The 15,353-nt window shown below is 37.2% G+C and overlaps 1 protein-coding gene across 1 annotated transcript in view; it reads left to right on the top strand.

Annotated features, from left to right (window-relative positions):
• LOC310934313 (NLR family member X1-like) overlaps positions 1–1,705 on the top strand; it is a gene marked incomplete at both ends in the record, with an annotated part of 39,691 nt that extends 37,986 nt beyond the window's left edge. Inside the window, one exon of the mRNA XM_083898007.1 lies at positions 1,649–1,705. Within this exon, the coding sequence (XP_083754133.1) occupies positions 1,649–1,705 (57 nt within the window). The remainder of the gene's footprint in view (positions 1–1,648) is intronic.
• Between the last annotated feature and the right edge of the window lie 13,648 nt (positions 1,706–15,353).

The following is a 15,353-nucleotide window of genomic DNA, read 5'->3' as shown; positions in this document are numbered from 1 at the left end:
CCTCACCTTCCTCTTCCAACATACCCTGTGGGTATGGCAAAAACAAAACAAAAGCATACTTGCGAACAGCACACTGTGCACCTCGTCACCTGCGGTGGGCTGTTCCTCTTAAATACACTGGTGTGTAGCTTGAGGAAAATCATACAAACAAACCATCAAGTTATGCGACCATTAAACTAACTTTAGCTGATATTCACTGACAAACGCTGATGCCCTTTCGAATGGCTAAGGAATCGCATGTTTCCTCAAATAAACAAAGATATATGTAACTATATAGTCCAGAAATCTGCAAACTATATGGACATAAAAAACGTTACTTGAAGGGTTAACATGTTTTGAAATGAACTGCAGAAAACAAGCTCACAAACTTACCTGTGACTCAGTCATCCTCCCTGTCATCACGAAAGATTAACTTCTTCTTCCTTTTCTTTTGGTTGTCACTATTGCTTAGGTTAGTGGAATACCGCCACCTAACAGCAAATCTCCCTGAGATCTAATACGCAAATTGTTTTTTGGACTGCGTGTGCTTGCTGTACACTCTGGGTTGTACACGCCGAGGCCTGAGACTGGAGGGCTAGCAACGGGAGGGCTCGCAACTGGAGGCTCCGGGCTGCAGCCATACCCGCCTCAGCTATTCTGCAGAGCAGTGCTGATCACACAGCTGTTGATGTGGGGGTGTTTTTTTTTTTTTTTCTGTTAAAAAAAACTTGCCAGCACATACAGGTGCATATACATACAAAAGATAAAAATATGCTGGTGCAAACTTGTATTTATTAAACAACAAAAAAATTAAAAACTTTAGAAGAACAGCATTCCATAATATTTAGTCATTTTAATTTTGATATATTTTTAGTTTTGTGAGGGGGAGATTGTTCATATAAATTTTTATAATGTTACTGATATAACACATAAATATGTCCATATTTACTGTGTGTTTACAACATTTTGACGTTTTTATTGCAACAATTGCTGACTTTGCAGTGCCACCTAATGGACAAATAAGGTTTCCCGTTGAATGTCTCACCTGATTCACATACTACACCTTCTCACCTTTCCATTGATGCCCCATATATATCCACATTTACTGTGGAATTGTGGAGAAAATGCATTTCAAAAATCAACATTTTGACGTTTTTATTGCAACAGTTGCTGACTTTGCAGTGCCACCTAATGGACAAATAAGGTTTCCCGTTGAATGTCTCACCTGATTCACATACTACACCTTCTCACCGTTTCAGTGATGCCCCATATCTCCATATCTACCGTGGAATTTTGGAGAAAATCCACTTCAAAAATCAACATTTTGACGTTTTCATTGCAACACTTGCTGACTTTGCAGTGCCACCTAATGGACACATAAGGTTTCCCGTTGAATGTCTCACCTGATTAACATACTACACCTTCTCACCGTTTCAGTGATGCCCCATATGTCCATATTTACTGTGGAAATTTGGAGAAAATCCACTTCAAAAATCAACATTTTGACGTTTTCATTGCAACACTTGCTGACTTTGCAGTGCCACCTAGTGGCAATGCTTGGCAAAGTGTTCACTTTGTTGATTGATGTTATTACCTGCCAAGGTGCTGAGTGAGGCATCCTGTTTCTTGGTGTGCTTTGTGGGTCCGCCCATGTCTGCTTTTCCAACAGGTGCCTCAACTCAGCAATCAAGTGGAAGGCCATAGAGATGAGGAAAATGTGGGATGACTCTCTCTCTCTCTCTCTACCCATGGTGTCACCCTGTGAGCCTGCGAGCCACTGAGCGTGTGTTCTCTGTGCAGCTTGGAAAGCTGTGTGTTGCTGTCTCAGTGTGTTTTAACCATTCAACTTGGTACGTGAGATACTTTCTCCAGTGAGAAAGGGTGATCATTTTACTTAAGTGGTTTACGTCTGGTTGTTCTCCAAGTTAACAGCATTTCTTCTCTGTCTTGTAGGCCCAACAGCTCCTTTTGGAGCAGCTCAATCTAAGTTTATATTATGTTTGTTTATTGTAAATAAATTGTTTATATGCGATTACGTTTTCGTTTCGTCTCAGCTTGTCTCCTTTTAAAATATCCCAATATCTTATTTTGTACCTTGTTACCCCTTCCCCGTATCCCCTAGACTTAACGGGGACGTAACAGATGTCAAAATATTATCCTATCCTCTTCCAAAGAACCCACTTCAAACTGTTAACTCCCCATTTCAGTTGTGACGTGCAACCACATAAACTCTAGATTTTTCTCACTTCACAATTGCTCATGAATGCACCTAATGACTTAAAGAAAGAAGGCACAGCAGGTTGCTTGTGGTAGTGCCAATTGCAACATGTAAACAATTCCCGATGAAGTGTAATACCTGAAACAGTTAATACACAAAGACCTATTAGTTTTTCAATTAACCAGTGTGTTTATTGAACTAAAGACACATACATTTACATTTTTGTAGACATTTATTACACATTTCGAATATGCATTTCTAAATAAACATTTATAACAAGAGTGGAGATGTGTACATCTGTAGAAAGACCTGAGTGAGTGAGTGCACACATTCCTAATTAAGCAAGTCTCATCACTTGTGCATCAGTAACTTTAACAACTCCACCCCATTTCAGGAGTGCCATCCTTTATTGTAGTGCACATAACTATTTACTGATTAAACCTTAATTCTGGTCATAGATGACCATTTGGTTCATTTCTTTCCTCTTCTTCAGACCATGTGACGATCGTCACCGTCACTTGCATTTTGTTTCTGTGAAGTATGTGAAGCAAAATGTCATGATGAGAGAGTTTTTGTTTTTTTCAATTTTTGGGGTATCTGTGTGTGGAGGGCATAACGGAAGGTCTGGACAATGCTTACTGATACAAGGACCAAGTGTCCTGCTATCCAGCTGTGTAACATGAGTCTCCTCACTTCCGCATCACTGACTGCAACAACTCCACCACCTGGTTTGGATGTCTCTTTCATTCCATCATAGTAATCCCATCCCTGATTTGCCACGATTAAAGCTCACAAAATGGGCTGATGTGTTTTGATGGTAAGTCATACCAATAGGCATGTACCTGCGGAGGGGGCATGCATTTTGAGATGTATTGTATTATATGTTATTTAAAATAAAACTCTACAGGGAATACTAAACCCACCTTTCACCCAGGATGTTGACATTGTCTGGCAATTGATTAGGCCAAATGTTCTGGTTTCTTCTGGTATTATCTATACACAGCAACCTCAGCACCAGCAGTGTTGGTCTGCCAATTGCAAAATCCTTCCGTACTATGTTTCTCTTTCCCTGGCATGGTAATCCTTTGTTGCTGAGGTAGGATCAATCAGCATGATTAGTCACACTATGTGGTGAACATGATCAAATCAATGTTGGTCACATGTCTTACTTTGTCAGTTTGCAGTTCTTTGTAGGGGGATGAAACCACTTCTCCAGGCTTTCCTGCAATCCAGCGAAGTTGTTGCACCTGAAAGCGTTGAAAGAGAATTTGTTACACATGATTTTGAAAAATAGCTAACACATTAATATGTTACGGTTTTAGTTATTGAAATATATACTTACACAACTTCAATGACTGTGTTATTTCTGTGAAGTTCTGGAAAGGCACAGTGCTGTTCAGCACGTCGTAATCTCCCTCATCAGTTGTAATGTGCTCAGGCGAGACACTACAAAATGATTTTCCGTTCCAAAACAGTCCCAGACAGTTGAGTTACTGAACTGCTGCATGTTCTTGAGCCAAGTAACTTTTCCCTGGCACCACCTCCTTCCTAGGAACTCTTGGTGTACCTGCAGCAACACCTGAAGCCATTCATCGGTAGAAGCATCTTCCACCTGCCTCAAAACATGTGGATGTTTTGACAATGCCAGATGTAGAATGAACAACAAATTGTCAATTGTGCATGTATTGGTCATGGTGATTTTTTTGTTTTCCAGTGAGCCTTCACCAGACCAAGGTGGGCAGGTACTTGTCGTCCCCATAGATTTTTGCACTTTCGGAGGATTGTAGTATTTGCTTTTCTTTCTTTCCTGTCTTTTTCCCCTTTTCTGCCACTGTTCTTCCTGGGTAAGTGGCTGGTCGGTTGGATCATCCACCACCTTTCCCACAGCTGCTTGCCGATCAGAATGGATTTCGGTCCCTTTTAGGCGGCCCAAAACAAATTCTTCCATGATCTGGATGAAATTTCCTGGACGCCGATGCAGTTTGTTCCTCAACACCACAGTTTTTGTGGTTTGGAACCAATTCTCCGCATATGCATTTGTGTCCCTGGTTTTACCCAAATGCTCCAGCATGACTCCACTCCAAAGCGGGAGTGTCCCTACATATGGCCTCAGTATCTTGACAAGGTCAGGGCAAAAATGTGGGTTTGTCGGCAGTCCACGGTCCATCTCACCTTTGACGTTTCCTTGCATTTGGGGGGCACTGCAAAGTCAGTGTTGCAATGAAAACGTCAAAATGTTGATTTTTGAAGTGGATTTTCTCCAAAATTCCACAGTAAATATGGACATATGGGGCATCACTGGAAAGGTGAGAAGCTGTAGTATTCGAATCAGGTGAGACATTCAAGGAGAAACCATGTTTGTCCATTAGGTGGCACTGCAAAGTCAGCAAGTGTTGCAATGAAAACGTCAAAATGTTGATTTTTGAAGTGGATTTTCTCCAGAATTCCACAGTAAATATGGACATATGGGGCATCACTGGAAAGGTGAGAAGCTTTAGTATTCGAATCAGGTGATACATTCAATGGGAAACCATGTTTGTACATTAGGTGGCACTGCAAAATCAGCAAGTGTTGCAATGAAAACGTCAAAATGTTGATATTTGAAGTGGATTTTCTCCAAAATTCCACAGTAAACATGGACACATGGGGCATCACTGGAAAGGTGAGAACCTGTAGTATTCGAATCAGGTGAGACATTCAACGGGAAACCTTATGTGTCCATTAGGTGGCACTGCAAAATCAGCAAGTGTTGCAATGAAAACGTCAAAATGTTGATTTTTGAAGTGGATTTTCTCCAAAATTCCACAGTAAATATGGATATATGGGGCATCACTGGAAAGGTGAGAAGCTGTTGTATTCAAATCAGGTGAGACATTCAACGGGAAACCATGTTTGTCCATTAGGAGGCACTGCAAAGTCAGCAATATCCCCCTCTCAGAACTAAAAAGATATCAAAATTAGTAATGATTAAATATTAAAATGAGTAAATATTATTGAATGCTGTTCTTCTAAAGTGTTTTTAATTAATACACACAAAAAGATAAATACAAGTGTTTTTATCTATTGTATGTGTATGCACCTGTACATGCTGGAAAGTATTTTTGAAAAAAAACACCCCGGGCAACAGCCGTGTGCTCTACAGAGTAGCTCGCCACCCAGTGGCCGAAACTTGCACTGGCAACAACCGTGTGCTCTGCAGAATAGCTCGCCACCCAGTGGCCGAAACTTGCATTTTTTAAGGTGGAACGGAAAATTAAAAAGAACCGGAGGCGAATGTGGTGCCAACTTCAGCGTCGTTCATATATGAGAGGTAATCTAACTATTTATTTTACACGATCAGTTTCACACAGTTTATATATATATATATATATATATATATATATATATATATATATATATATATATATATGAGTATATATATATATATATATATATATATGAGTATATATATGAGTATATATATATATATATGAGTATATATATGAGTATATATATATATATATATATATATATATATATATATACTCATATATATATATATATATATACTCATATATATATATATATATATGTATGTATATATATATATATATATATATATATATATATATATGTATGTATATATATATATATATATATATATATATATATATATATATATATATATATATATATATATATATATATATATATATATATATATATATATATATATATATATATATATATATATATATATATATATATATATATATATATATATATATGAGTATATATATATATATATATATATATATATATATATATATATATATGAGTATATATATATATATATATATATATATATACATACATATATATATATATATATATGAGTATATATGAGTATATATATATATATATATATATATATATATATATATATATATATATATATACATACATACATATATATATATATGAGTATATATATGAGTATATATATATATATATATATATATATATATATATATATATATATATATGTATATATATATACATATATATATACATATGTATATATATATACTCACTCAGAATCAGTTTTCAATACTTATCCTTCAACAATTTAAAAGCCACTGTTTAGATAGATAATAGTAAACAGAGATATTTGTATTTGATTCAGCTTTTAAAGAATGTGTATTTTATAATAATTCAATCTAACCCAAATGTTGGAATGTATGTCACTTTATGAAAAGCGTGTTCAGTTCCAAAATGGCTAAATTGAAGGTGAGCAAAATTAATAAAAACATTTATTTATTTATTTGTTTGATTATTTAACAGAGACAGTGCACAGCTCTCTTCCGTACCAGAATTAGTTACTAGCTAAATTTCATCTGAGTTACCCTATACACTAAACTAACATCGGCAAATTTTCAAAAGTCAACAATTTGTGCTTTTGGATGATGTTACAGTGATGACAACTTGATGACTTTTTGTCTAATACCTTGAGAGTTTGTTTGTAGAGCATTTGTAGTGGAGCAAATGTTGTTTTTCCAGTTTGTGACCAACTTGTGATGCAGTATTGTTAGGGAGGTGTAGCAATGCTTGGATCCAAATGCAAGAGACAGGGTGAATGAACAATGACGTGGCTTTATTTGCTCCTCAAACAAAATGGAAAGACAATCGAAGTTGAGGATGAACTGGGTCTTAAGAAAATAACAAAACATAATCTAGCTCTGAGCTTTCAAAACTACTTGCGAACAGACTTGAAACAATGACTTCTTCACGTAGCATAAACGACGCACTGACACCGACTGAGGGAAGTGGGGACATTATAAAGGGGAGAGGAAGTCAAGGGCAGGTGTGTGTGATTACTAAGGATCACCAGGTGCAGTGAATGAGGGAATTAGGAGGAGGTGTGTCAAGGTGGATGCAGTGCCAGCGCGACAGGATGAGTGACTGCATGTTTACCAAAATAAAAGGGGAAGTGAACCTAACCCAACACCAAAACGTGACATGAACTTTAACCTGACTTAAGACATTAACTAAAAAAACTGACTAATCAACAAAAACTAACAGATCTGCCTTCTCGTGACAAGTATGCAATATGTGAGAAAATCATTGAGGGCAGATATAATTTGGCGGCATCTAATGGTAGCTGATTTCGATTGTATCTGAAGTTTCTTAGGTTGAATTTGACAGTATTACACACCTGCTAACACACTGTCCTCAGATATGTTTTTACGACATGATGAGGTCCATTGACACAGAGGGTTCTCATGGAATCCAGTCTTTTCCCTTGACATTTGGTCCAGATGGGGACCAGTACTGACCCACCCCCAGTGAGCAGTGAATTAACGTAATGACCTCTTTATGAACATTAGTCCTTATGCTTCTACAGTCACACATTTAAACACAAACAAAGTTGAGCATGATGTCCACAGGGACATTTGAACATGTTAAACAGATCATTAGGACCATCTGATGTGTCCAAATTCACCAAAGTAGTGAGTGAGTTGGTGAGTTGGCCTGACTAAAAGAAGGTCAGTGCAAGCTGATGTACAAGCTGATGTATGAGGCAGTGAAGGGACTGCATTTTCGGGGCAATAGCCGACATTCGTGAACACAGTCCTTCTGCTTAAGTTGAATAGCTTTGATGCTGAATAGCTTCAATTGATGTAGACACTTGTTGGTGCCGACTTCACACTGAACAACAGATCAAACTCACAACAGAAGCTTTGGAGACTTTAGTGTGACAAATCTTACCAGTACAGTAAAACATAATAAAGGTTTGTCTGCAGCCAGAAAGAACAGCATCTAATGTGCGATTTGGTTCACTTTTTTATTAAACTTTCACATGTTCCATGTGGGGCCCACGGTTGGTGAAGTGGTTAGCAGTCTTTTGCCTTTGCAGCAAGAAGACCCGGGTTCCTGGGTTCGAGCCCCGTTTGGAAGAACTTCGGAACAAGGGCCTTTCTGCAAGGAGTTTGCATGTTCTCCCTGTGTGTGTGTGGGTTTTCTCCGACTTTCTCCCACAGTCCAAAAACATGCCATATGGGGATTAGGTGAATTAGTCACTCTCAACTGACCGTAGGTGTGACAGTGTAAGTGAATGGTTGTTGTCTCTATATGTGGCCCTGTGATGGACTGGCGAACTGTCCAGGGTGTACCCCACCTATCGCCCAATGTCAGCTGAGATAGGCACAGCACCCCCTGCAACCCTCTGGTGGAGGATTACGGTAGATAATGGATGGATGGATGTTCCATGTGTTGGCATTATGAAATTTGAAAATAAACAAGAGCTCCTGCTCTCAGTTGAAAATTAAAATCTGAGCTACACACTGAGCAACAAACCAATTTCTCTTAGCTCTAATCAGTATAAAAGTAAAAAATGAATGGGTCAGTTCCAACATGTGAAAATATGAACATTTGTAACAAGTATGAAAGTAATGTCAGCACACATAAGAACAAGTTCAAACAGTCATACGTTTCTATTGCTACTATTATAATTTAATACTTAAAATGTGAGTTATGGAGGTCTACTTAGACAAACTTACAACCCAAAACTGAGAAACTGAGGCGAGGGCATGGTCGAGCTGATGCTCTCATGTTTGTCTTCTGGCTTCCAGGACTCCAGCAGCGAGGTTTGTCTCGCTGCTTGAGAAAAAGAAAGTCTCCTGACTTCCTGTTAAAAGAAGTTTTAGCTGTGAGGATGCAGCAGGAAAACATCTTAGCGCTGGTTGAAGAGGTGAAGGTGCTCCATATGCAAAATGCAGAGAAGGACAGGCAGCTTGCCTACCTCGAATGTTGGGTCCTGGACCTCGAACAATACATCAGAGTGAATGATGTCATCACTGGATTACCAATTGGACCGCAGTCCTATGCGAGGACGGTGACTGCAGACAGTGAGGGGGGAACCGGCTGTGAGCTCAACCGAGCAACAGGTGGCTGAATTTCTGCAGTCAAAAGGGAATGCTCTGGACTACAACCAGGTTGAAGCTTGCTGCCCGCTACCCAGGAGAAACAGCAATGACAAGCCAGCTGTTATACTGAGATTTGTTAACAGGAAGCACAAGGTTGCGCTCCTAAAACAGGGCAGGATGCTCAAAAGCACAGATTTTTACATTAATGAACATCTGATTAAGACCAACGCTGACTTCACAGTATATGACAATAATTGCAGAATTGAAATAGGGGAGCATAAGCAACATGGATGAATTAGGACAGATGAGCCAATAGCTACTCTAAAATGAATGATGACGCAGGTGTGAATAATGCATACAATAAATTATTTATTACATTTACTTCATTATACGATAAGCACTGTCCCATTAAGGAATATAATAAAACACTAGTATATAATAGTCCATGGTTAACTAAAGGTTTAAGAAATGCTTGTAAAAAGAACAGTTTACTCATAAAGCAGAGAACAGAACATGGAGAAGATATATATATATATTAGGGCTGTCAAAAGATTAACATTTTTTATCAGATTAATCACAGGGTAGCTGTAGATTAATCACAAATTTTAGTTTTATATTGTTGTAGGAACAGAGAGATAAATAAAGTATGTGAAAATCTAAATGTAAAGAACAATAAAATACTGTAAATAACTTGTAAAAACCTATACAAACTTAGTAAAAAAGCAACATTACATTGTAAAAAAAAACACACATTATAAGACAATATAAATAAATAGAAAAAATAAAATGCTGTAACTTTAAAAAAAAAAAACTATAACTATAACACTGTAAATAACTCACATTATAAACAAAATATAAAGTATAGAAGTTAAATAGTTTTCTTACTAAACCCACAGCAGGATATTCCTCATCATATATATATATATATATATATATATATATATATATATATATATATATATATATATATATATATATATATATATATATATGAGTATATATATATATATATATATATATATATATATATATATATACATACATATATATATATATATATATGAGTATATATGAGTATATATATATATATATATATATATATATATATATATATATATATATATATATACATACATACATATATATATATATGAGTATATATATGAGTATATATATATATATATATATATATATATATATATATATATATATATATGTATATATATATACATATATATATACATATGTATATATATATACTCACTCAGAATCAGTTTTCAATACTTATCCTTCAACAATTTAAAAGCCACTGTTTAGATAGATAATAGTAAACAGAGATATTTGTATTTGATTCAGCTTTTAAAGAATGTGTATTTTATAATAATTCAATCTAACCCAAATGTTGGAATGTATGTCACTTTATGAAAAGCGTGTTCAGTTCCAAAATGGCTAAATTGAAGGTGAGCAAAATTAATAAAAACATTTATTTATTTATTTGTTTGATTATTTAACAGAGACAGTGCACAGCTCTCTTCCGTACCAGAATTAGTTACTAGCTAAATTTCATCTGAGTTACCCTATACACTAAACTAACATCGGCAAATTTTCAAAAGTCAACAATTTGTGCTTTTGGATGATGTTACAGTGATGACAACTTGATGACTTTTTGTCTAATACCTTGAGAGTTTGTTTGTAGAGCATTTGTAGTGGAGCAAATGTTGTTTTTCCAGTTTGTGACCAACTTGTGATGCAGTATTGTTAGGGAGGTGTAGCAATGCTTGGATCCAAATGCAAGAGACAGGGTGAATGAACAATGACGTGGCTTTATTTGCTCCTCAAACAAAATGGAAAGACAATCGAAGTTGAGGATGAACTGGGTCTTAAGAAAATAACAAAACATAATCTAGCTCTGAGCTTTCAAAACTACTTGCGAACAGACTTGAAACAATGACTTCTTCACGTAGCATAAACGACGCACTGACACCGACTGAGGGAAGTGGGGACATTATAAAGGGGAGAGGAAGTCAAGGGCAGGTGTGTGTGATTACTAAGGATCACCAGGTGCAGTGAATGAGGGAATTAGGAGGAGGTGTGTCAAGGTGGATGCAGTGCCAGCGCGACAGGATGAGTGACTGCATGTTTACCAAAATAAAAGGGGAAGTGAACCTAACCCAACACCAAAACGTGACATGAACTTTAACCTGACTTAAGACATTAACTAAAAAAACTGACTAATCAACAAAAACTAACAGATCTGCCTTCTCGTGACAAGTATGCAATATGTGAGAAAATCATTGAGGGCAGATATAATTTGGCGGCATCTAATGGTAGCTGATTTCGATTGTATCTGAAGTTTCTTAGGTTGAATTTGACAGTATTACACACCTGCTAACACACTGTCCTCAGATATGTTTTTACGACATGATGAGGTCCATTGACACAGAGGGTTCTCATGGAATCCAGTCTTTTCCCTTGACATTTGGTCCAGATGGGGACCAGTACTGACCCACCCCCAGTGAGCAGTGAATTAACGTAATGACCTCTTTATGAACATTAGTCCTTATGCTTCTACAGTCACACATTTAAACACAAACAAAGTTGAGCATGATGTCCACAGGGACATTTGAACATGTTAAACAGATCATTAGGACCATCTGATGTGTCCAAATTCACCAAAGTAGTGAGTGAGTTGGTGAGTTGGCCTGACTAAAAGAAGGTCAGTGCAAGCTGATGTACAAGCTGATGTATGAGGCAGTGAAGGGACTGCATTTTCGGGGCAATAGCCGACATTCGTGAACACAGTCCTTCTGCTTAAGTTGAATAGCTTTGATGCTGAATAGCTTCAATTGATGTAGACACTTGTTGGTGCCGACTTCACACTGAACAACAGATCAAACTCACAACAGAAGCTTTGGAGACTTTAGTGTGACAAATCTTACCAGTACAGTAAAACATAATAAAGGTTTGTCTGCAGCCAGAAAGAACAGCATCTAATGTGCGATTTGGTTCACTTTTTTATTAAACTTTCACATGTTCCATGTGGGGCCCACGGTTGGTGAAGTGGTTAGCAGTCTTTTGCCTTTGCAGCAAGAAGACCCGGGTTCCTGGGTTCGAGCCCCGTTTGGAAGAACTTCGGAACAAGGGCCTTTCTGCAAGGAGTTTGCATGTTCTCCCTGTGTGTGTGTGGGTTTTCTCCGACTTTCTCCCACAGTCCAAAAACATGCCATATGGGGATTAGGTGAATTAGTCACTCTCAACTGACCGTAGGTGTGACAGTGTAAGTGAATGGTTGTTGTCTCTATATGTGGCCCTGTGATGGACTGGCGAACTGTCCAGGGTGTACCCCACCTATCGCCCAATGTCAGCTGAGATAGGCACAGCACCCCCTGCAACCCTCTGGTGGAGGATTACGGTAGATAATGGATGGATGGATGTTCCATGTGTTGGCATTATGAAATTTGAAAATAAACAAGAGCTCCTGCTCTCAGTTGAAAATTAAAATCTGAGCTACACACTGAGCAACAAACCAATTTCTCTTAGCTCTAATCAGTATAAAAGTAAAAAATGAATGGGTCAGTTCCAACATGTGAAAATATGAACATTTGTAACAAGTATGAAAGTAATGTCAGCACACATAAGAACAAGTTCAAACAGTCATACGTTTCTATTGCTACTATTATAATTTAATACTTAAAATGTGAGTTATGGAGGTCTACTTAGACAAACTTACAACCCAAAACTGAGAAACTGAGGCGAGGGCATGGTCGAGCTGATGCTCTCATGTTTGTCTTCTGGCTTCCAGGACTCCAGCAGCGAGGTTTGTCTCGCTGCTTGAGAAAAAGAAAGTCTCCTGACTTCCTGTTAAAAGAAGTTTTAGCTGTGAGGATGCAGCAGGAAAACATCTTAGCGCTGGTTGAAGAGGTGAAGGTGCTCCATATGCAAAATGCAGAGAAGGACAGGCAGCTTGCCTACCTCGAATGTTGGGTCCTGGACCTCGAACAATACATCAGAGTGAATGATGTCATCACTGGATTACCAATTGGACCGCAGTCCTATGCGAGGACGGTGACTGCAGACAGTGAGGGGGGAACCGGCTGTGAGCTCAACCGAGCAACAGGTGGCTGAATTTCTGCAGTCAAAAGGGAATGCTCTGGACTACAACCAGGTTGAAGCTTGCTGCCCGCTACCCAGGAGAAACAGCAATGACAAGCCAGCTGTTATACTGAGATTTGTTAACAGGAAGCACAAGGTTGCGCTCCTAAAACAGGGCAGGATGCTCAAAAGCACAGATTTTTACATTAATGAACATCTGATTAAGACCAACGCTGACTTCACAGTATATGACAATAATTGCAGAATTGAAATAGGGGAGCATAAGCAACATGGATGAATTAGGACAGATGAGCCAATAGCTACTCTAAAATGAATGATGACGCAGGTGTGAATAATGCATACAATAAATTATTTATTACATTTACTTCATTATACGATAAGCACTGTCCCATTAAGGAATATAATAAAACACTAGTATATAATAGTCCATGGTTAACTAAAGGTTTAAGAAATGCTTGTAAAAAGAACAGTTTACTCATAAAGCAGAGAACAGAACATGGAGAAGATATATATATATATTAGGGCTGTCAAAAGATTAACATTTTTTATCAGATTAATCACAGGGTAGCTGTAGATTAATCACAAATTTTAGTTTTATATTGTTGTAGGAACAGAGAGATAAATAAAGTATGTGAAAATCTAAATGTAAAGAACAATAAAATACTGTAAATAACTTGTAAAAACCTATACAAACTTAGTAAAAAAGCAACATTACATTGTAAAAAAAAACACACATTATAAGACAATATAAATAAATAGAAAAAATAAAATGCTGTAACTTTAAAAAAAAAAAACTATAACTATAACACTGTAAATAACTCACATTATAAACAAAATATAAAGTATAGAAGTTAAATAGTTTTCTTACTAAACCCACAGCAGGATATTCCTCATCAGCACTTTGAAGCACTGCTTCTACTAGTTAGCGTTAGCGTCAGCTAGCATTCTGACGCTAATGTTAGCTGCTGTCTGTGTCCCCATTACTGTTAATGTTATGATTATATCATTATCTGCGCCAGTAGCGCCACTTACAACTGTGTGTCTTTCTTTCTTTTTTATTCATCCTCTTTTTTTCTTCCTCTTCTAACTACCTCCTCTTCATGTTCCTTCAGCTTCACACAGGTTAACGTGAGGTGACGTGGGGCTCCTTTAGGGGGGTTTCCTAATGAGATGTCATTGCAAATCAACCCTTGTTGTTTAAGGGGGACGGGGATGTGGCTGCTCACTGATGCATTTAGGCTACGACTGTCGGGAGCCCCCCATATCGGCTTGGGGCCCCATGCAGTTGCCCGCTGCCTTGCCTGTTCATAAACTGCACGTCTACCCGTAGCGCGATGAAGGTGAGAAAGTGCGTTAATGCGTTAAAAAAATTAACGTGTTAATTCCACAAATTAATCATTTTGCGTTAACGCGTTCATTTTGACAGCCCTAATTAAATGTATATGTGGGTATATGCGTATATGTTTGTATTGTATATAATGTATATAATATGATATTTGTAAAACTGAAAATTGCGTTTGTGATTCTGCATTTGTGGATCGCCAGTACACACATTCCTCGTTTTCCACAGATACAGATTTTTGAGAAGTTATATATAACAATTATTTGTCTCAATAATGCCTCATTTCACCAGCAGGTAGCAGTGTTTTAAAAGTAGAATCAAGTGAGTTCAGCAGTTTGACAGAATAAACACGTCTTGCCCCCGCCCGTCCCAGCGCATTGGTGAATACACACAATAGTCAAAACGTGATCCAAACAATGAAATTGTTGCTAAATCAAATACTGAGTGTACAGAAGTAAGTTTAAATAGATGTTAACTTATTCGTTGTGGTTTATAATCATGGGACAGTAGAAAAAAGGAAAACAATTGGAAATAAGTTGATCTCAAGTCTAATGCGGACAAAAAACACACACCAATACAGCAACACATCCAAACAATGACTCACGAGGGATGTATCCTGCATACATCCCTCATGTAGTCATGTAGGTGTAGTGGTCGGAGGACGTAGGGGAACAGCCAATATTTTTTTTTTTTTGGCAAGATACTTTTTTTTATTTGTCTAATAAATATTTTTTAAAAATGCCTCTGTTATCATTTTCGCAATTGTATAGCTTGTAATAAAATAATAATACATACT

Source organism: Microchirus variegatus (assembly GCF_963457635.1).
Source record: "Microchirus variegatus genome assembly, chromosome: 11".
Lineage (NCBI taxonomy): Eukaryota > Metazoa > Chordata > Actinopteri > Pleuronectiformes > Soleidae > Microchirus > Microchirus variegatus.
This window is presented reverse-complemented; position numbering and strand designations above follow the sequence as displayed.